We start from the raw sequence: 24,047 nt of genomic DNA, 5'->3' as shown, positions 1-24,047 counted from the left end.
AAATATAAATGTTAGATGAAAAACTTAAACTTCAAAAAAAAAAATACAAATAAATTAAATAAAAAAAGAAATGCTGCCTAAATGGGCTAAAATTAAATTAAAACTGGAATAAAAATAAATTACAGCTATATAGAAATATAAAGAAAAAATAATAATGACACAAGCACATAACAGGTTATGAGGGCATGTAGATTAAAAAAAAAAAATGATGTGCACTCATAAATCATTCATAATAAACACTGCAATATTCCATAATAAGAATTACCCATTTTGATTTAATGGATTATAAATTGGTTAAAAAATTGTCATTGTTCTCAGCGGTTGTCTGGAGAATGTGAGGATCAGATCAGAGTGATTCTTCAGGAGTCAGCACTCGACTACCGGCTCGATCCGCAGCTCCAGGCTCACTGCAATAATGAGGTGAGTGGAAACATAGGCTCTGCAGTTTGGGATTGCATTGTCTGCAAAGGATACATACAATTTGAACTTAAAACTTGAAATTTGACCAAACTGTGTATATAAATCAGCATCATTTACTGCCTACTGTTTAAAATGATACCTAAAACGCTGTCTAGGTAGGAACAAAGCCCATGGCCTTCAACACACAGTATCTTTATGAGATCTAACAGTATGTTTAAACACTCATTTTGAACTATACAGAGAGAGTGAGGGGGTGTCTGAGAATAACTCTAATGATTAATCTACAGAAATATTTCAGTTCTGTTTTCAAGTGAATAGGAAAAATTAATCTGTAATGTCACAGATTTCCAGTTTAAAAAAGTAAAAAACTGCCATGTTTAGCACCAGCTAACTTCATAAATATACACTACCGTTCCAAATTTTGGGGTCAGTAAAATTTTTAAAAGAAGTCTCTCATGTTCACCAAGGCTACAATTTATTTGAATTGGGGGGTTGGGGGGTGCTTGAAAAACAGCAGTTCACTAGATAGTGCGCACAAACTCTTTCCGCACTCAAGGCCAAAGGAGTATAGGCTACTTTGAAAGGCTCGCGCGCTCAACTGTGCACAAGATGGAGCGGGACGCGGAAAATGAAGTAAGGCCTATACCCGCGCCTTAAGAAAACTTTTATTTTCTTTCACACACAGCACAGAGAAACAACTTTCTAATAAAGCGACCAAACTGCCTGTCAATTGTTAGACGAAACTGACAATGATTTTATCTTTTTTAAACTGAAATGAAAGGCAGTGTGGATAAACATTTACACAAAAGATATAGAAGAAAATTAATAAAAACATTTTGGATCAATAAACTTTAAAAATATATATAAATAACTGCAGAAAGGCCACACTGCAGATAGATATGCATTTCACATGTCGACAAATCAAATTAAATCGGCTAAATTGCCTGTGCAAGCTTTAACTGATCAACATCGATGCACCAAAAAACAATAAAAAATTACTTTACAGAATTGAATTAGAACAGAATATACCGTTCTAATAAATAAAAATTATTTAAAAAATACAATAGTCATAATCAAGTCACAAGTGCAAAATGCCTAAAGTGCAGGGGAACATATATTCAAAACACAAGCCACAAATAGTTCAATTAGATAACCCAGAGTGATCAATAAATAAATTAAAATTAAAGAAATTATTAAAATAACGAAAGTATAGCCAAAATAGTCAACTTTGTCTTTTTAACTGCAGAGACAATAAACGCTAACTGGAGTGGCAGTCTTTTTAGCTAAACTTTCACAGCATCCAAAAATCAAATTAGAACCAGCTGAAATGTTTTGGAATCACTTGTACCCCTCCTGATCGAGAGAAAAAAATCCAGTCTTTCCCGTGATCTGCACGTGTCCGTTTGAGTTTTTTCAAATAGTACTCTAGTCAACTTGTTAACGTTGGCCGGCAGAAGCACGCCACAGTGTTTGTCGTTGTTGAGTGGTAACTTGCATCTTACATTTTTTGGATCATCTTTTACCATTTCAAAGTGCATCCAATTCTACACTTTAGATTTTCTTATCCCAGACATTGTTAAAGATTTAATCCCTGCCGCCAAGATGCCCTCTGTCGGTCACGGATCATGGAAAGTGAAACTTAACTCTGTCACAGGGGTGGTTGGATTTATTCATGCACATTAAAAATATTTATTAAAAGCTTCTTTCTTTTCACATTTTTATTTACAGCATTATCATGGCTGTATATTAACCTATTGGGAGAGAACCGGTACGTAAAATCAGATATTGAGCACCCCCATATCTCGTTTCATAACACCTCTGCGAAGATTCGACTGTGAGATAGTCGAATCAGGCTCCTCCTATCGAAGCATCGAATCGTCGACTATTCAGGGTCACCCCTAGACAGTGTAGAATGACAGGAACTTAATTAAAGGTGCAATAGGACATTTTTGGAGACGGCTAGCAATAGCAAGCTAGCTTTCAAATCCCTTCAGAGTGTCTTCAAAGCCATACCTCCTCCAAAACTCTGCATAGCATGAAACGTGCTGATTATGTGTGATGTCTGCACGAACAGGGTGCGTGAGGGAATGTAAAAACATACATTTTTAAACCAGTATAACAAAATGTTTCTGCAGAGAATCACCTATTGCACCTTTAATATTGTATCTGGAAATGACATTCTGAACTGCTCCATGCTATGTCACAAGAATTTGTGCTTGCCGCTGCACCAAGGCTAATGGGTTTTAATGAAAGGTTTTGAAAACTGTTATTGTATTAGGACTGTTTGATCTGCTATTCAGCAGAGAGTGTTGCAGATTATAATGGCTTGTTTGTAACGCAATGGGACAGGGACCCTCCTCCTGCAGGCTGTCTGAGAAAAGCCTTTTATTTATGGTCTCCATGAGCCATTGGCCCTCATGGAGCAATCAAGCAGAAACTGTGTGAAATGGGTCTCTTGATGGGTCAGTAAAGAAAATTGACTGTTATATTCTGCTGGCAGGTGGCCAACAGACAAAGACAAGACACATTTTTGAGGAAGAAAATGGAGATTTTATATCTTAAGTCACTTCATAACATGTCTGTGTCTGTTTGTGTGTGTGTGTGTAAGATCACGCGGCTGTGCGCAGAGGAAGCTGCCGCACAGGAACAGACGGGTCAAGTGGAGGAGTGTCTGAAGAACAACCTACTGAAAATTAAACAAGAGGAGTGCAAGACGGTACAGAACACATCCTCAAACATGCTTCATCTGCTACACACTGGTTTCCTCTGTATCAGTTGCTATGGAAACACCATCAGTGTCTTTAAACCCACATCTGCCTTTTTGATCAGTTGAGATTCCCACACTAGACAAATAGGTGGTTGTTTTATGTTTGTGTGTGTATATATATATCTAAAAATGCTCATATATATATATATATATATATATATATATATATATATAATATAATATGAGCATTTTTAGATTTTGACTGGCTGCATGGGTCATATTAGATATGTTGAAATATGAATACTTCAGTTCACATATACACTGCTCAAAAAAATAAAGGAACACTTTTTAATCAGAGTCAGTTAAACTCCTTGGATATTGATCTGGTCAGTTAAAGGGATAGTTCACCCAAAAATGAAAATTTGATGTTTATCTGCTTACCCCCAGGGCATCCAAGATGTAGGTGACTATGTTTCTTCAGTAGAACACACATTTTTAACTCCAACCGTTGCGGTCTGTCAGTCGTATAATGCTTGTCAATGGGAAACACCATCTATAAGAGTCAAAAAAACATGCACAGACAAATCCAAATTAAACCATGCGGCTCGTGACGACACATTGATGTCCTAAGACACGAAACGATCGGTTTGTGCAAGAAACCGAACAGTATTTATATCATTTTTTACCTCTAATACACCACTATGTCCAACTGCCTTGTGCACGGCATCCGGTGTGTGAGGTGTGTATGCGCTCTGGCGTAGTTTAAAGGATTAGTCCACTTTCAAATAAAATTTTCCTGATAATTTACTCACACCATGTCATCCAAGATGTTCATTTCTTGCTTTCTTCGGTCAAAAAGAAATTAAGGTTTTTGATGAAAACATTCCAGGATTATTCTCCTTATAGTGGACTTCAATGGTCTCTCCAAACGGTTGAAGGTCAAAATTACAGTTTCAGTGCAGCTTCAAAGGGCTTTAAACGATACCAGACGAGGAATAAGGGTCTTATCTAGCGAAACGATCGGTCATATACAAATGTATAAGCTTTATAAACACAAATGTTCGCCTTGCACGTGCTTCCGCTTTCCGTATTCTTCAAAAAGCTTACGCTGTATGTCCTACGCCTTTCTTATTCTACTTACGGAACGAACGCGGCGCCAGTCTTTGTCTTTGTGCAAGGAGGAACAGGATGAGCACTGCCAGAGCCCTACAAAATTACCTCCAGCAGGCCACTGGTGTGAATGTCTCTGACCAAACAATCAGAAAGTGATGGTCTGGGGAGGCATATCCATGGAGGGACGCACAGACCTCTACAGGCTAGACAATGGCACCCTGACTGCCATTAGGTATCGGGATGAAATCCTTGGACCCATTGTCAGACTTTACACTGGTGCAGTGGGTCCTGGGTTCCTCTTGGTGCACGACAATGCCCGGCCTCATTTTGTGAGAGTATGCAGGCAGTTCCTGGAGGATGAAGGTATTGAGACCATTGAATGGCCCCCCACGCTCGCCTGACCTAAATCCAATAGAACATCTCTGGGACATTATGTTTCGGTCCATCTGACGCCACCAGGTTGCACCTCAGACTGTCCAGGAGCTCAGTGATGCCCTGGTCTAGATCTGGGAGGAAATACCCCAGGACACCATCTGTCGTCTCATTAGGAGCATGCCCCGACGTTGTCAGGCATGCATACAAGCACGTGGGGGCCATACAGACTACTGAGTACCATTTTGAGTTGCTGCAATGAAATTTCAGCAAAATGGACTAGCCTGCTGCATCATTTTTTCCACTTTGATTTTCGGGGTGTCTTTGAATTCAGTCCTCTGTAGGTTGATCATTTTCATTTCCATCAAACGATGTGGCATCCTTTTGTTCCTAACACATTACCCAGTTCATATCAGTATAAATATCCAGCATCATGTTGTTCCCCATTGAGATCTGATGTGTTTTCAAAGTATTCCTTTAATTTTTTTTGAGCAGTGTGTATATATGTGTATGGGTTGTGTGTGTGTGTGTGTGTGTGTGTGTGTGTGTGTGTGTGTATATATATATATATAATATACACACACACACATACATATACATATATATATATATATATATATATATATATATAATTTTTTTAAAGAAATTAATAGTTTTGAGTATGGACACATTAAATTGATCATAAGTGACATTTATAATGTTATAAAAGATTTCTATTTCAAATAATTGTTGTTCTTTTGAACTTTCTATTAATCAAAGAAGAAAAAAGTATCACGGTCAAATGTTTTCATTGATAATAGTAATAATAAATGTTTTTTGAGCAGCAAATCAGCAAATTAGAATGATTTCTGAAGGATCATGTGACACTGAAGCCTGGAGTAATGATGCTTAAAATTCAGTTTTACCATCACAGAAATAAATTACGTTTTAAAATATATTCAAATAGTTATTTTTCAAATAGTTATTAAAAGGGTTATTTTAAATTTTAATGTTTCAGATTATTACTGTTTTTAATCAAATAAGTGCAGTACTGGTGAGCATAAGAGACTTCTTTCAACACATTTAAAAATCTTACTGACCCCAGTTTTTTTTTTTTAAGAATTAAACAAGCTTTTTTTGCTGCTCTTTTGTGCTTCACGTGTGAAATGAGCTACAGTCCGCTCACACACATCTATAATAGTTAGACGTACAGGTTTAGTGTCCGCGTTTCGCTCATTTCGTCCTCTTCTTCATGTGTAGGAGGTGTTGAACATGCTCAAAGAAAGCAAAGCAGACATATTTGTGGATCCTGTCTTGCACACAGCCTGTGCTCTGGATTTGAAACACCACTGTGCAGCCATCAACCCTGGAAGGGGCAGACGTGAGTATTCACTATATTGTATGTATATATTTTGTAAATTCACAATATACACCAATACTTTTAAAGATGTTATTTTCTTGCTTCACATATCTGCATATTAAACCCCAAAATATCTTCTGATTGTCATGTGTTCAGTAGCTTCTCATTCGGAAAAGAACTCCCATCCTACATAATTTCACACTGAATTTTCCTTATTCACAGTTAAATGCATCATAAATACAATTTCATGTTGTTTAATTTATGATGGCTAGTCAAGATAACTGGGTTGAGGGTCTATTTTAGAGACCTTGTTTCTGTGTTGGTAGAAAGAGAGGAAGAAATATGTGGAACTTGACAGATGGTGTGATTATAGTGTGTTGTTTTTTTCTTCTTCATCTAAACTCTGCAATTTGGAGCTTCTGACTCCCTGTGTTTGTACTCTTTTCCCAGAAATGTCCTGTTTGATGGAAGCTCTGCAGGACAAGCAGGTGCGTCTACAGCCTGAATGTAAGAGAAGATTACAGGACCGCATAGACATGTGGGGCTATGCAGCGAAGGTCAGTACACGAACACATTTAACTAGCTGTCCAAATGGAGATCTAAATAATTATTTCATAACTTTTCTTAAACATAATTACTACATACAAGTCCAGCCTCAAGCACTAAAAGATGCCCCTTTGCATTAAAAAATATGTATTTATTATTATTTATTTTTTTTAGTGCTGTTTAAATACGAATCTACACACTCACTCACTCACTCACACACACACACACACACACACACACACACACATATATATATAAACTTTTGTTAGATGTGATTAATCGCGATTAATCGATTTCACAGCACCAATTATTAATGTAATAACAATAGTAAGAAATTGTTAAAATAAATTATTTATATTATTAATAAAATATTAATTCAATTTTAATATTATAAATATCTGTTATAATAATACATTATAATGAAATGAATTATTAATTTAATAAGAAAATATATATTTAAATAAGTCTTATTAATATATATATATATATATATATATATATATATATAAAATAATACTTTTAAATATAATATATTTTCTTATTAAATTAATTTTATTATAATTTATTATAATGTAGATATTTATAATAATATTAAAATATAATTTAGATTTTATATAAATTATAATTTATATTTAAAAAAAATTATTTATATTTATATATTAATATCATAATAATAGTATTAAAAATTATGATTAATATTAATAATTTAATAAATATTAATAATTTAATAAATAATATTAAAATAGTTGTTATTATTATTAGAACAAGAAATTATTATATTACAATACATTTTCTTTGTTGTTATATTAGTATTAGTATTATTATTAATAATAAATATATGCATTATATTATATATAAACTATTATTATTATTATTATTATTATTATTATTATTAATGGTTATTTATTAACAAATTTTCACTTTGAGAATGTTGCCTAAAGGATGTTATGTCAGGTTAAGCTAATTTCTATGGACAAAGTCACTTCCTTATTATGAGTTCTGGTATGTGATTTCCCAGGTGGCACCAGCTGAAGGTTTCTCGGACCTCGCTGTGCAAGTCATGACGTCACCTTCCAAGAACTACATCTTGTTCGTGATTGCACTGGCTGTGTCCATCCTCTTCCTTGTGGGGCTGCTGTGTGGCCGCATCACCAAACGTGTGACCAGAGAGCTGAAAGACAGGTAGAGCGAGGATGCCGCCCATCCACCCCTCCTGTTTCACACGTCATTTCCTGCCCTCGCTGTTCTTTGTACTTACACCTGCGAAGACTTTGGGAGCTGTCAGTGGACCTTCTGTGGGCTGGTGCCATGTTTGGAACCCTCTCTAGCCCACCCAGCCACTGAATCCAAACGTTAAACTTTTGAAATGCTTCTCGGACAGGATCAAGATCGTTTTGGGACATTATGCCTTGATTATACATGGTTTTTGTTTTTGTTTTGAGAGTGGCAGCCTTACTTCTTGACTGTAATATGGTCATGTGTCAATGCAGTATTTTTATTGTTGTATCTTTTCCAGTTCTTGAGAATGTGTGGTCATAGATGGGGCTTTAAACAGCAGCTTACATGAAAGTTCAGAAGCCATCTTTATATTTGTTTTTGTTTTGTTTTCACAAACAAGTCATCACTAGTGTTTTTTTCATCTTAGTCCACTTTGGGTGGGATTGATTTTTGGGTGTCTCCTGAATGTTTTGGCACTGGGGAGGTAAGATGGTTTTTCTAGTCCAGTATGATGAACTACAATGATTGTGACACGTGAAACGGTGGTCTTTATTAGGTAAAAGACATTTTATTTTACATTAAACATCAAGCAGTAAACTTACAAAGATTATGATATTCGAATACACCTAGTAAACACCAAACACTGCATTAAAATTTTGTAGATTGTGACATTATTTTCATAATGGTTTCCCCCCAAAATGCCCATTACGTCGGCACATTTCCCACTATTCTCAATAGTGTTTCTCATTGTTCATTTATACTATTTTATGGTTTTAAAAAGGTCACTGTAATACAAATTGGCTTAAATATGCAAAGGTAGTACAACAAATACAGCAAAAGTAAATAAAGTCATAAAATGCTTAGTTTACTTTGAACAAAATTTATTTTTATTTTGGAGGGAAATATCGTCCCCTTGGAATTATAAGGTTCTATCTGACATTTTTGTCAAAATTGAGTTATTCACAAATTCACTAATTCTGTGACAGATTATTTACGTTATGTGATTTTTTTTTTTTTTTTTTTTTTTTTTGGAAGTTTTTATTTAGAAAACAAAAAGGTTCCGTCTACAAAGTCAAATGGAATGCAAAAACTTTGAAGCTCAATATCTCAAAACTGCTCTGCTCTTTTGTGATTCACTTACATATCTGAGTGTTCTGAAGCATTATAAACATCCGGTTCGCACAATTATTAGGATTAATAGACAAAGAGTACGAAATTCAGATAGACCTTTAGAGAAGGTTCTGTGTTAAAGATGCTTTGATTGTCCAGGGCCAAGTTTCCTGCGGACCAAACTTGCAAGGTTGAACTCGACTGTATACCCTGTTAGATGTTTTTTTTCAGAGGTACTTTGAATGTTCACAGGACGATTGCACTTTTTTGATGTTTTGTTATGTTTGGCTTAAGCCTTATTTATTGTTTACAACAAATGTGCTGATCTTGGTTTAATATGTGCGTGCGTGTGCGCGTGTGTGTGTGCAGAGTTAAATATGTTCTAATGTTGCCTTTTCTCTTTCTCTGTCACACCAGTGAAAGGAAACGTCCATTAGTCCCCACTGATGGTGGCTCTGTATTTTTTCAAAGCTGTACCCACAAACATCTCTAGGATGAAAAGGAATGACTTACTTGTCTTTGTCTATTTGTCACTGAGTTACTTTGATTATAACTGTGATGATTATATGCATAAAATTTGCTGAAGACATAGGGTTTTTCGAAAAGATCCATGCATGCTTTTCCCCCAAAACTCATTCTGTATCCCCTCATACATGAGAAAAATGTGCTTTTTGCAAAAATAGACTATATATATATATATATATATATATATATATATATATATAGTAAAAATTTGCACTATTATTTTGAGGGGTTTTGTGAGATTCACCTATTTAATTTTCTTAACAGAAGCTGTACCACTATAGAAAATATATTGTGCATTATGTATATCGTCTCTCAAAGAGTGTGCAGAGCTCTATGAAATCCATTTGTCCACTATCCTTGTATTAAAGGGACAGTTTACCCAAAAATGAAAATTCTGTCATAATTTACTGACCCTCATGTCATTCTAAATCTGTATGTATTTCTTTCTTTTGCGGCACGCAGAAAAATATATTTTGAAGAATGTTGGTAACTAAACAGTTTTGGTTCCCAATGAATATGATGATAGAATTTTCATTTTTGGGTGTACTATCCCTTCAACAGATTTAAAAATCCCAGACTCCCAAATTTGGGAACAGATTTGTATGTTGTAATGCTTTTTTCTTTTTCTATTTTTGAGCTCGAGAGGCCACAGGCGTACTGCTTTTACCTCTAGCATTGATGATCTCAATGTTCTTCTGTAAATAATAGATCTAATGTGCAAATGACAGTGTCTGAGATTTCTGGTTGATTGAAATTTGGACTGTAAAATTTTACTGATCATATGATCACATTTGAATATATATTGTAGATAAGTAAATGTTATTCCAAATATATTTCTCCTAATTCATGCTTTTAGAGACTGATCATGATGATGTTGTTTTTTTGTTTTTTTTAATTAATATTTTACATATAACTGGTTTATAATGGTGACTTGACACATTGGAAGTCATTGGCGTGTAAAAAACACAAAGCTGACTGTGATGGGTCATTGATCACTTTCTTTTGAAACTCAAAGTGAGCCAATGTTCTGTTCGATTTGGAAATCAAGTGATTCTTAAACAGTTTTGGAGAATGTGCATGGAATATCGAGCCTTTCCAACTATTGCAACTAGAAATGCTTGCTTTCTCTTTGAAGAATTTTTTTTTTTTTGCCTGGAAGATTTTAATACCTTTTCTTATGACAAAATGTAGAAGTCCATATGTTGAAAGACCATTGTTTCTTGTTTGTTTGTTTGTTTGTTTGTTTGTCTGTGTGTGTGTGTGTGTGTGTGTGTGTGTGTGTGTGTGTGTGTCTCATTTTGAAAGCATCTTTTAAAGCCACAAGCAAGAGCAAAACCTGATTCCATTACTCTGAAAAGTGACATTGCCAGTCACATTTTCCCAACAGTCAGTGCAGAGCCAAAGATGATCCTGCTTTGTTTAAAATGCTCCTCTACAAGATTCTTAAGCAGCTCCAACATCTGCTGGATGTTTTCGTGTTTTTTTGTTTTGTTTTTGGTTTTTGTTTTTTTATTCAGTTTCTTATTAACTTCAAATTGACTAAACATTGTAAAAAGTTATGGCTGTGATATTTTCTCAGTTTCTTCATCTTGCCATTTAACATTGTGACAAATCAGATTTTTGTTGATTTCCCTAATTCTGTACAGATGATGAATTCAGTTTAATAAAATGCTGTAGATTTTCTTACCATTCTGTTTTGTCTCCAGTTTTTTTTTTTTTTATTATTCATATGGTATATTGAATATTAATTCAGTTATTCAGCTAAAGCTACACAAATTTCAAAATTATAACACCACTTTCTCACTGGCTGTGTCTGTTTAATTCATTTGGTAACACTTTACAATAAGGTCCCATTAATGAATGCATTAACTAACAATGAGAAATACATTTGTTACAGTATTTATTAATCTTTGTTATAGTTAATAAAAATGCAATTGTTCATTGTTAGTTCATGTCCATTAAAGAACAAATTAATCAGAGATGAGAAGTTTAGGATGTCTCATTAGAAGATCAGCAGTACAGTCTTAAAAATACAGCCAGCAGAAAACCAAAAAAACATGACATTTCAGTTCGGTTAAAGATGACCTATTTCAAATTCTTATTACTAATACAACTGTAGAAGGCCTGAGGATTGCTGTCACTTGGGCTGCTGCCATCAATGATTATGATAATGAAATACTCTATGCATAAAATAATGAGGCACTTGTCTTAGTCAAAGCCAGTCTTCCTCTGCATTAAGAGGCTTATGTAACCCAGGAGGACCTGGATAATGAGAGTCCCAGTACTCAAAATGGCATAACATGAATATCAGAATGTCTTAGTATGTGGTTTGTCTCCTTTTGCTTTAATAGTAGCAGCACTGGAGCAGCATGATTTGAAATTTATCCATCATGAGCTTCAACTGAAGCAAGACCATCTGATTATCTGTACAAAAAGTCACATGATCAATTCTTATTTGATGAGTGACTTGGAAATAGAGAATAGGTATGCTACTTTACGTCTCAGTGTTTGTTCGTTTTAAATGTTTCAGAGTTCTAAAACGTTCGTTGTTGAATTCTAGACTGTTGGTGACCAAACATACAAATCTCAGTGGTGAAATACTTACTTATTTAGTATTTTAAACACTATTATTAAACATATTTCGACATACGCATCATTGAAAGCTGTGTGTGAAGTCGATCATAAACCAAGTGTAGCATTTACTGCCATCTAGTGGTGTTTGGACTGAAATGCTTTTATAAAATGTGGCCAAGGTTTGTGATGGACCAACGGACAAAGATTAATGACATCAATCCAGAATGGCTTAGATATAAATAACAAGTGGACAGCCATAAACGTCAAATAATTTATTACCTACTAGTCATCCGTCTTCCATCCATCCATCCATCCAGAAATACCAGGAGGTCAATACTATCTCTCCTGCAGGCATATTCTGTAGGCTACGCTGTTTAGCCGTCATTTTTATTTCTTTTCAGGAAAACAGCCTTTCCAGCCAAACTTCATGGATGTAATCAGCCCATATAATGAAACATGACATTTTGCAAACTTTAACTTTGTTAAAACTTTTATTAGCTATCTGTGTAGAAGTGTGGGCTAGTTAGAAGAAGAGGCCTAGGCTATATCCATGTTTAGTGTGTATCCTGCAATGTCTTTAACACAATGATGTTAAGAATATGTCCAGGCAATAGATTAAAAATAAAACTTAATAGAAACCATAGGTAGATAGTGATCATTTAACACTGCACTTTCTAATATAATAGACTTTATATAAGATTAATGATTAATGGAGGGGGAAAAAACTTGCCAATATCCAACAGACAAGGAATCCACACAAATGTTTTTTATTACGATTTTGAACATGTTTTATTTTTGATATTATATATTTTTTTATTTAATGCCACAAGAACAAGTTATTAGGCCAACATAGCTTTTAAAACATACGTTTTCAGCACTTTTTAGGTTGTTTCAAAAGCTTTATGTATAATTTAAGATCATTTATAAAATATAAGAAGCCCACATCTTTTTATGTATATATGGTATTTTACAAATAAAATAAATATCGCATAGCCTAATGTATTGTTCTTTACTTTGCAAACTGTCATTCTGAAACGAAAAAAACACATACAGTAGCCTAATAATAAAAAAACAAATAGATAAGTTTATATCCTACACTCTAGTTATAATATAGGTTTCTAAATCCATCCAAAATAATCTCGAGTAACGTTAAAGCATCTACACATAAAAGTAAACGTGTTTATTCAGTCTTTTTGCTAGCTTTACCATTTTGCTAGCATTCATGACCCGCCCTTTCTCTATCAAAAGCCCCGCCCTCCAAAGACATGTCAGCCAACCCGATGTCAGCACACCTGACTGTGTGCAATGATTGACAGGCAGAGAATAAATCCAATTGGCTATAAACAGTTTGACGCTTTTGTGTTGAGTACAAGGCCTTGGTTTGTTGCAGACTGCAGAGACAAGTTTGTTGTCTCAGGAAATATAATTATTTCAGTGATATCAGTCCAGTCAGGTCATAAGGACATTTTAAGTGTGGTGTTTAAAAAAAGAGCACCTTGAAGATAAACTTTGGCCTCCCTAGAGTTCTCAAGTCACATTTAGGCCTACTTACAAACATTTAAATCTGGTTAAGGACACACAGAGAAGCCATGGCAGGGGTGTTCAGGACAAGTTCTTCTCCATTTTATATGTGTCAATACATGTATCAATTTTGTTTTTGTGATTTCAGTTAGTTTGTGGTTGGCAAACTAACCCGTCAGTCCGGTAGCTCAGCAGGATGATTACCCTGATAATGGAGGATAGCGCACCAGTTATATGGATTACTTTTCATGGCACTTTTTGGAATTGACAGTCATCATCTTCCCATTCCTTGACCATATTTTGTGCCCAATGGAGGAATGACGGTCACACGGGTTTAAGACAACATGAGGGTGAGTGAGTGATAGAATTCTCATTTTTAGATTATCTGTTCCTTTATTATAGTTCATACAAAGTGTCATCACTGATTTACTTTGGCTTTATTCATTTTGGTGAATATGTTTTAGATTTTAAATCATATCCTGTTTGTGTCCAATTCATCCTCTTCCCAGCATGCACTGGGGCATGAATAGTTATATAATATAGTTACATTTTGGGACTGTTTGCTGGTGTTTTATTTGCAGTGCTGTTGGCATGTTTAGTTTATTGTTGTTTGTTCCTCTCTACATCAAAATGATCAGTTATTGGATTGTTATCCTTGTGTTTCATGTTATCATGTGGTAATAATGACTAGTATGACGTTTTTTATATATACTAAGTTATTAATGCTCATGTGCCATTCAGATTCACTTTTCATATGAGTAATTGCAGTTACTAATCTTTAGTAATTCACTTTTTTATGGACCTTATTTGATTGATATAGCTACGCCTGTTTGTCCGTCACGTATTTCTTCTTTGGTCCAGCAGATGGCAGTGTGTGTACAGATTTTGCTCACTTGCATTTCTTGTCAGCGTTTTCATATGAAACAGCAGCTCATGTAATTCCTCACTCTGTCAGTGAGCTTATACTGTAGCTCAACATATAGTTTATCTTAGATACATAAAAAAAATGTTGCAATAACACCGACCGTTTTCAGAACGCATTCTTATCCGGCCTCAATTAATTCCATTATAAATCTTCCCTGTCTGTGGCAGTCCTTGTCGTTTCTCGAATTTCGGTTTTGGGTTTAAATAGCTGTAATCTGATTTTGCCATGTGTATTGGTGGTTGACTAAACCTATTATCTAAAAAACAAACAAAAATAAAACGGGTTTATCTGCCTACTAAGCTATTAATTTAGACTTGTCTGCCTAAAATAAACACAATGCATTTCCATTCATTTTACAATTATTTTATTCCTCTGTATTCTCGTGCTTCTTAAAGTTTAAATAATTTGAGCATATAGTATGTCTTTGGAGATATTGTATTTGAAGTAGGAACACATTTACATTGTTGATATTTATCAGCAACCTTGAAAAAAGCGTGTAAATATGCTTAGTATTTGCTATTTGTTCGCAATATTAATCTTGTTTAATTACAATAGCCTATGTGTAAAATGGACAATGTTATATAAAGTGTGTGTGTGTGTGTGTGTGTGAGGGGCAGATAAACACATCGGGCTGCTCTGGGCTTTTGTCCTGGGGTCATGCACTTGACCTTTTGTCTGAACTGCCGAACAGCTGCTGCACCACGAGCTCTTCTGACACTGTCTGCTCCAGATATCAGGACTTCAAATCATTGACAAGAGGGTTTGACATGCATAAAGTTCAGAGACTGACTGTACACTTCATTATAAACTTGCGATTAAATCTAACGACACGTGGATGTTCTTAATGTGAAGCATTAGAGGATTTTATAAGGCTCCGTTTTTAAGATTTTCAAATGTCAAATTTACCTAAGCTTCTTACTGATATTTTCTCTTTTTTGTTCTTTCGTTGTAACTAATTTCTTTGCGTTTCTTTCTAACGAACGAATGAATGTTGCGAAGATGCAAATGACACAAATCTGAGACGATAAATTTACGATTGTTTAAAACCATCGGAGTTCGTGAATCAAATAATCTTCAGCTTTTTGATTCGTCTACATAAGAAACCATTCAATAAATAACAATGACGAACATTTAGGTTTCACGGCATAAAATGGTTTTATTAATGAGGTGAATTATGAATATTTTCTAAATGGTACCTCTGTTTTTGTTTACGCATAGCCTACTGTTTAGCAGAGCTCTCATGCTAAATATTTTGTGTAGTATATAGCCTAATTATATAAGCGTATTAGTTATAATAGCCTAGCTAATATAAGGATAATTGTAATTTTATATTAATATATTTTGAATTATAATTATCTGAATTGTTTGTAAAAGAGAATGGGGTTGAATGTCTGAACGAACGAATCTTTTTAAGTTTATAAAATACTGACTTTAAGGGTAATTCTTATTTCAACAGTTATTTTTGTAGTCATTATTTGTCATAATAATAATAATTATTATTATTATTCAAAGCAGAAGGGCATCACGTCTTAAATATACTTTGAAAGATTTACCTACAATTTGAATGTTAAAATGTTAATTGTCGAATCATAGGCTGGATATCAAATTATAATATGCCATGAGTCATAATTATACGCTGCATTTTACTTCAGAAGAGGCTGTATTATATTTCAGCACGTGGTACAGAGGTTAAACAGTTTGAACATTTAAAATGAGATGAAATTTTACAGGTAGCCTATAAGAAGAGAATTTCCGAAGCTAATTAACATTTAGGCTATACATTTCCGCATCAGGACTGTCGTTTGTTCATTAAAATTCCTAATTTTCTCAAGCTTATCTTCTAACAGATATACTTACGCTGTATAATTCGATCATATATCAACCAACAACACACGTGAACGGACTGTATCCAAACTGATGTGTCGTTGTCTTTCTTTTTTGACACTGACCCGCGAAATCCGACAATTTAAATTGCTTAAACACGTCGCGTGAAATTACATTTATAAAGATATCAAATATAAAGGAAAATATAGAGCAATAATATCATCTAAATGTACTTCACATATATATAAAGATGATATTAAAACGCCACAGTAATTCAATGACCTTTCTGATCCTGTCCGATCAATTTAGGCCGGCGATTTCCAGTCAAGTTCATGTTCACAGCACGTGCAGCTCATTTTATAGAGGTAGAAAAATACAAGAAAGAAAGCAAAAGAACTTACTGTGATTAAAATGTAAAGACTTTTTAAAAAGGTTATTACATCATATATTTTCTCAGGCTGCAACACTTTAGTTTTGTATAGCTATCTATTAACGCCAGACATAAGGCCTAGTCTTCTCAGAAAATAGCCTACTGAATGATTATAAATGATGACAGGAAACAGTATAATATGAAAGACATTAAAGAAGCAATCAAAGTGGAAAATAGCCTTGCACATGAAGGAACAGAGAAATATATTTACAAAATGGACTTACCTTTAGAAAAAAAAAAAAAAAGGCAAGGAAGAGAAGAGGGCTTGTGGTTGTCCTGTCTGATGATTTTTGAGAGATTTGAGGAGCAGACGCTGTGAGACAGGGTGTCGGGCTGCTGTTTGAGGTGAAGGTCATGGGGTCAGCAGACAGACAGCAGTCAGGGCTTTAAACTGCAGAGCACATTGGATGTCATATGGAGGGCAGAAATTGGGTGGGTTAAATAAGGATTTACAATTCCATGAATAGCATCAAGATGCTTCAGTCTCCACTATTTGACATTTGTTCTGAAGAGAGAAAATGTGATTATTTTGTTTTTCTTCTTTTTTTTTTTTCCCCCATTACTGCAAGATTAAGATGACTTTTCTGCAAAATGCCCCATTCGACAGAATTTCTTTCTTTCTTTCTGCGTTTCTTTCTGCGTTTCTGCATTTCTTTCTGTTTCTTGTTTCTGCGTTTCTTCCTTTCTGAGTTTTTCTTTATTTCTGTTTCTGCGTTTTTTTTTCTTTCTGCGTCTCTTTCTGCATTTCTCTTTCTGCATTTCTCTCTTGTGTTTCTTTCTGCCTTTCTTTCTTTCGGCGTTTCTTTCTTTCTGTTTCTTTCTTTCTGCATTTCTTTCTTTCTGCGTTTCTGTTTCTTTCTTTCTGCATTTCTTTCTCTTTCTGCGTTTCTTTCTTTCTGAGTTTCTTTATTTCTGTTTCTGTGTTTCTCTTTCTGCGTTTCTCTCTTTCTGCGTTTCTTTCCCTCTTTCTGCGTTTCTTGTTTCTTTCTTTCTGCCTTTCTTTCTTTCTGCGTTTTTCTTTCTTTCTGCGTATCTTTCTGCGTTTCTTTCTTTCTTTCTGCATTTCTTTCTTTCTGCATTTCTGTTTCTTTCTTTCTGCATTTCTTTCTCTTTCTGCGTTTATTTCTTTCTGCGTTTCTCTTTCTTTCTTTCTGCGTTTCTTTCTGCGTTTTTTCTTTCTTTCTGCGTTTCTGCGTTTCTTTCTTTCTGTGTTTCTTTCTTTCTGCATTTCTGCGTTTCTTACTTTCTTTCTTTCTGCATTTCATTCTCTTTCTGCGTTTATTTCTTTCTGTGCTTCTTTCTTTTTTTCTTTCTTTCTGCGTTTTTCTTTCTTTCTGCATTTCTGCATTTCTTTCTGTTTCTGCCTGCATTTCTTTCTTTATTTGTGGAATTAATTTAGAGTTTAAAGTGTTTATATTTTGCCCATTCACTGATTCTAATACAATAACTAGATAAAATATCAAATCTTGTCATTACCGTGATCTTCCAAAAGGTACTGCAGCTTTCTGAATCTTAGAAAATAAATATTTATATGTATTTAATAATAGCACCTTTTCTATCAAAACCTGTCAAAAATCAGCATTAAATGCTAATAATAATTTTAAATCCAAATGACAGAGAATGTTAATTAAATGTACATAGATGAATGAGGATGTTATTATTAGTATGTGTATATTTATACATATCTGAAGGCCTTATTCTGGATATAATAAACCAGAGAGTTTATATTCGTTTAGACTGGACTACAGAATGCTGTAGGACAGGTTGATTATCAATCAGAGGGCTATCAATGAATCATTTACACATGCAAATGTGCAATTTAAGATTTGAGTTTGTCAGTCTGTCTTTTTAGATTTTAAAGGCTCTGTGTTGAACCCCAGTCGTTCTCTCCAAAAACTCAAATAGAGGACCGTGGTTGCCATATCAACCAGCCACCTGACGTGTTACTGTGGCAACAGCAGTATTAGACAGAAACCGCTTATTAGATGTCCCATCTAAGGGTGAGAGGGAGGGGTGAAGGTGGAGGGGGTAGAGGGACATCTAGATTAAAAAAGAATGAAACGAGGAATAATACTGGTCTCTAATGCTACTAGTCAAAAGAGGACTGATAGCAGCTAGTTTCAAATTTTGTGGCGGATCTTAATTCCTTATAAGACCATAAACCCTTTCGCTGCAGGACTGCTCTCAAGAACAGCGTCTTAAGACAGCGAGAGACCCGTTGACATGGAGAGGGGTGACATTTGTGTCCAAAGAAAGAGGCAAGAGTGAAGTGATGCTCAAGGGTCAGTGGTGTGACGTAGTAACAGATGCAGCGTCTGTCTGATGGGACTTTTGTACTGTAACACAAACAAAGACATTTGTTCTGGTCACAAATCAACAGTGTGCTTATTGTCCGTGTCACACACACAAATCATTATAATTATTTTTGATAACTGTGATAATTGTAATATTGCTGAACAGTCAAATATAGACTTGATTACAAGGTTAGTATTTCTGATGAGAGCTCCAGTGTTGCAGTCTTTTGAGATGATCATCTTCTCTCATTGTACACATAAACTTTCAAATGAAAGAATTTTGAATTCTATTTAACTAAGAATATTCCTTTAATTCCAAGTTAAAACATATTGACAATGTCAACTCAACCCACAGTCAACGTTAACAGTTATGCCCTTTGACTACCAATATAATGTGCATTGTCAGTGCATTTTTTATACAAAATTCAGGATGACTCAATTGTTTTTGATTGACAGCATACTACAGATGCTGTTATGGATCTGAATTTATTTATCCCAGATATTTCTTATAAAAATAATACATCTGGAAGAGTTGTGCTTCATTGCAATATCCTTTAATATCCTCGTATTGCATAAAATCGTGTTAGTTTTTAGAAAGTAGTAAAAATATTATTTAATAAATTAATATCTGTGGTTGATTACTACTTTTATTAGGATAATTTTATAATGATAAAAAGGCTAAATTAGACAAGAAAATCAAATGTAACTAGAATAATGCACATAAATATCCTTATAATAAACACACAAAGGCTAGTTAGCCTTTAGAAAGTATCAAAAATATTCCATTATTTAATAAATTAGTATACACTCTAAAAAAATCTGGGTTAAAGATAACCCATGTTGGGTGAAATATGAGCAAACCCAGCAATTGGGTTGTTTTGACCCTATGGTTGGGTTAAATATTTGACCCAACCTGCTGGGTAGTTTAATTTAACTCAGCTATTGTTTAAAAATTACTATATTGCTCACCTAAAATGTACTCAAAATAGGTTGGAAATTAACATTTATTAATATGTTTTATAAATTAACATTTATTAATAAATAATAATTAAATAATAAACATTAAATTGCTTATTAATAAATGTTCACCTTAATGTTGCTTCTAGTAATTATGTGTCTGATTTTTAATTTCCAACCTATTTTGGGTTCATTTTAACCCAGACATACCGTAATTTTTAATCAATAGTCGAGTTAAATAAAACTACCCAGCAGATTGGGCAAACATTTAACCCAACCGCTGGGTTTGTCCATATTTAACCCAACCTGGGTTGTTTTTAACCCAGCATTTTTTAGAGTGTAGTATCTGATTGGTTACTACTTTATGAGAATAATTTTACAATGATAAAAAGCTAAATATGCATTAGATGAGGAAATTACATGTAACTAGAATAATGCACATAAATATCCTTATATTAAACACATAAAGGCAACTTGGTCTATAGAAAGTAGCAAAAATATTCCATTATTTAATCAATTAACATCTGTGATTTGACAAGGAAATCAAATCTAAATGGAATAATGCAAATAAATAATGCTGCTAAAAACACATCCAGTGGTGTGTGTGTGTGTGTGTGTGTGTGTCCACAATAATAGACTAATTGTCCCCATAAGAATAGTAATACCAGTCATTTTTGACCTTGTGAGGACATTTGTTTGGTCCCCATGAGGAAAACGGCTTATAAATCATACTAAATGATGATGTTTTCTGAAAATGTAAAAATGCAGTAAGTGAAGGGTAGGTTTAGGGGTAAAGATATATAGAGAATATGCAGTTTGTACAGTATAAAAATAATTATGTCAATGGAATGTCCCCATAATGATAGGAATATCTGTGTGTGTGTGTGTGTGTGTGTGTGTGTGTGTGTGTTTAGCATGTTGGGGTAATTAACCCACATTAGATTAATCTACGAGGGTGGCATTTGTATCACAATGAAAACAGTGACCCCCAGCACTGCCGTGGGGCTCACAGACATATAGAGGTCTGGCACCGGGCCAGACACACACGCGTGCATAAACAAACACATATGCATACGCACACATTCACACAAGCAGGAACGATCCAAGGGATAATGCATTCAGATCCATCCATCACAGCAAAGTAGTATGATTTCACCTCAAAATGTACACATTTTTTTTTACTCCTACAAATATAGTGTAAACATTTCTTAAGGATAATGCATCAGTTGTAGTGCTTATAATACAGAATCTAGCAAATCTGGGCTAAACATTCCCACTTGGATTATCCTAATAATTTCCTTCCAAAAGATTTAAATCCACAGAAGGATTTGCCAGCTATTGAAACTTTACCCTGGATCAATAGCGACTGGATTTAGGGCTCTTGTGTTCTGTTATCCTCACAACCTCTGAAGATCCTGAACACAGGTATCACATTGGGAACATAAATGGGATTTCCCAGCAGACATGTATTATTCCAATTCCTTTTTTTTTTCAAGCTGAGAAATAGTGTTTATGCAAAGTGGCTTGTGCCGTGGCCCACATTCATGAAAAACGACTCCCAGAAATGATAGCTGCTTCTGGAGTGTTGTATTGTTTTACAAATAAATATATATCCAGCATGAGTCATGAAATTACAACAAGAAACGGGCCTTGCTGCAAGCCTCCCACATTTATGTAAACCACCTTTGGCTTAACCATATAAATTTACACATTTTACAGACTAGTCCGTATGAATAATTTAGCTGAATTTTTGATTTACCTGTTCCATATAAAAGATTTAAGCAAATCCTTCATTTAAAAGATGGTTATACAATAGAGCTCAACATATTCCGATCTCTAAGCTTAGAAGAGCTATAATAAATAATAATAATAAAAAAAAATGTATAGGCCAGATATTTTAATGCTGCTTCTGCTTCTAGATGCGAGGAATTCTGTCTTGCAGGTATATTTGACTTCATTAATCTGCAGATGTGTAAGAGATGTATACAAGCTTCAGAACAATAATTTAATCACATTAACAACAGTTCAGGTAAATTTAGGTGCTGTTAGAATAGGAAAATCGCATGTATTAATCATAACTATTCTACTCATATAATTTAATATGTAACATGTTTTGTCATTTATCCTTAGACTTCAAAAGTCTGTAAAAATATATAGTCTTTAAGGCTAATAAATGTTATTACTTTGATCTTTGTATAATAATTCATTTAAACAACCAAAAGCCTCTCATTTGGTTATTGTATTTTTATACATTTATTGTTTGGGCTTTATTTTAATATCGATTAGATTATACTCTGCTGGCTTTGGCATTAACATTAAATGCATTGTTCACTTCAGTGCGAGGAAAGGATGTTCTTATAAGCGGTTGAACTTTCAAAGCAGCCATAAGGGGGCGCTGCAGAAGCACTTGCCTCTGTCATCACCTCACACTGGTCATATGCTGATCGAACACATTTGTATAGTTTGCGAGAGTCCTAGACAAATTTAAGTTGATTTATAATTGTGACTACATGACAAATATATTTACTTGGAAGACATTTTAATCATCACTCTGAGGATCGGTGAGCGTGTGGCAAAAATTAGATTTTTTTTTTTTAGTTTTTTTTTTTTTTTTTAACTCCAATTTAGGGGCTCCGCATATTTCATCTTTTTGCTTGCGTACGAAATAGCCTACATTTGCTTATTTAAATAAGATGTAGTTTGTTTGTTTTACAGGATGTAGTCTAAGTTTGCATAGTGTTGTAATTTAGAAAAACGAGTATTATAAACCAGAAAAAAATCAGCCCAAACCCAAAATCTCTCTAAAGCAGTAGTGAGTGGTGTGTCCTGCAGATGGGTGCATGAATCAGAACTTGTTTTCAGCTGTTGGTCCATCTGTGGCTGATGAATTCTGCTCTTTTGTTCATAAAGGCTTTTCAAGCAAACGTCATTATATGGGCTTGAAAATGACCATGATTCTGCTGCTCTGTTGATGCATGTGTATAAATGATAAAACTCTAGTATTGCATGGAAAAAAGATTATTGCACCAAGATTTTGTGAGGAACGGCATTTTTAAATGCACAAACACAAAGAGCTTATATTGTATACAGATTTCCCCCCTTATGCAAATAGCCTATAGGCTAATATTTACTCATCAAACTTTGACCATAACAAACTTAGAATATGACTGTGCGTGTGTGTCGGTGGTCAATGGAAAGTGTATAGCCTACATTTTTGGCTCATTATAAACAAAAAATATGAAACATATTATCCATTAGCTTGATACGATATTTTATTTATTTAGGCTATTTATAAATGACTATTTTTTTAAGGCATGGTAAATGAGTGTTCGCTGGGATTCTCCAGTTTGAAAATTTGCAAATTCATATTTAACTTAGAAAAGACCAAACAATATATTTCGTGCATAGAAGTAAGATCAAATCTTTATGTACTGCAGAGTCGGTTTTTATGACAAAACGGAAACGTTGACCATAACGGCTCAACAGCCATTCAAGCACGCGCGTGCACGGACACACACACACACACACACACACACACACACATATATTCACAAAGAACACAAAAGAATTATCATGACAAAAGACACAAGTAGAGTGAAAAACACTTCAACACTCGCTCCTTTCATGTAGAAGTTTTAATGGAAACAATTTTCTTCCTGCTCGTGCACAGATGAAACATATGCCATGTGCTACTGGTAAAATATTGATGCGATTATTATTGAGATGTTGTTGTGTTTATATGCCATGCTCCTTTTACTCTACCTTAAAGATGTTTTTCATATATGTTATATATGTACCCTATTTAAATGTGTTATACACTGAATTGTAAAACGCTGGACATTTTATTTCCTTTGTAAAATTACATTATATTAATTTGTTTATAATAACAATAATAATAATAATTTATTATCACTATTATTATTATTTATAATGTGTATTTTTATTTATAGGCTACAAAATCTTCAATATACACGATTTAAAATCGGTTCAGATGAGTTTTTATTTAACGTAACGCTTTGAGACACTGGGATACATTGTGTACTGTACATTGTTAATTATAATGTACCTACACTAATGACAATCATTTATAGAATTTAAAAACATAAATATGAAATTTTATAAATGTAAGCCTATTTATCTTTATGTCCATCCCCGAACAACGACGACTGCTA

General features: G+C 34.2%; 2 protein-coding genes across 2 annotated transcripts in view; one reads left to right on the top strand and one right to left on the bottom strand.

Annotated features, from left to right (window-relative positions):
* LOC127499479 (Golgi apparatus protein 1-like) overlaps window positions 1-11,039 on the top strand; it is a 53,734-nt gene extending 42,695 nt beyond the window's left edge. Inside the window, 5 exon segments of the mRNA XM_051869828.1 lie at window positions 319-420; window positions 3,029-3,136; window positions 5,852-5,972; window positions 6,402-6,508; window positions 7,516-11,039. Coding sequence (XP_051725788.1) covers window positions 319-420; window positions 3,029-3,136; window positions 5,852-5,972; window positions 6,402-6,508; window positions 7,516-7,683 — 606 coding nt within the window. The 3' untranslated portion in view covers window positions 7,684-11,039.
* Window positions 11,040-12,688: 1,649 nt separating this feature from the next.
* LOC127499494 (uncharacterized) lies at window positions 12,689-18,896 on the bottom strand. Its single transcript, XM_051869852.1, has one exon. It carries the CDS (start codon window positions 17,992-17,994, stop codon window positions 17,149-17,151), a length of 846 nt encoding a protein of 281 aa, XP_051725812.1. The 5' UTR covers window positions 17,995-18,896; the 3' UTR covers window positions 12,689-17,148.
* Between the last annotated feature and the right edge of the window lie 5,151 nt (window positions 18,897-24,047).

Source organism: Ctenopharyngodon idella, chromosome 18 (genome assembly GCF_019924925.1).
Source record: "Ctenopharyngodon idella isolate HZGC_01 chromosome 18, HZGC01, whole genome shotgun sequence".
NCBI classification, from domain to species: Eukaryota; Metazoa; Chordata; class Actinopteri; order Cypriniformes; family Xenocyprididae; genus Ctenopharyngodon; species Ctenopharyngodon idella.
Note: the sequence above shows the minus strand (reverse complement) of the source record. Positions and strands in the feature narration are given on the sequence as shown.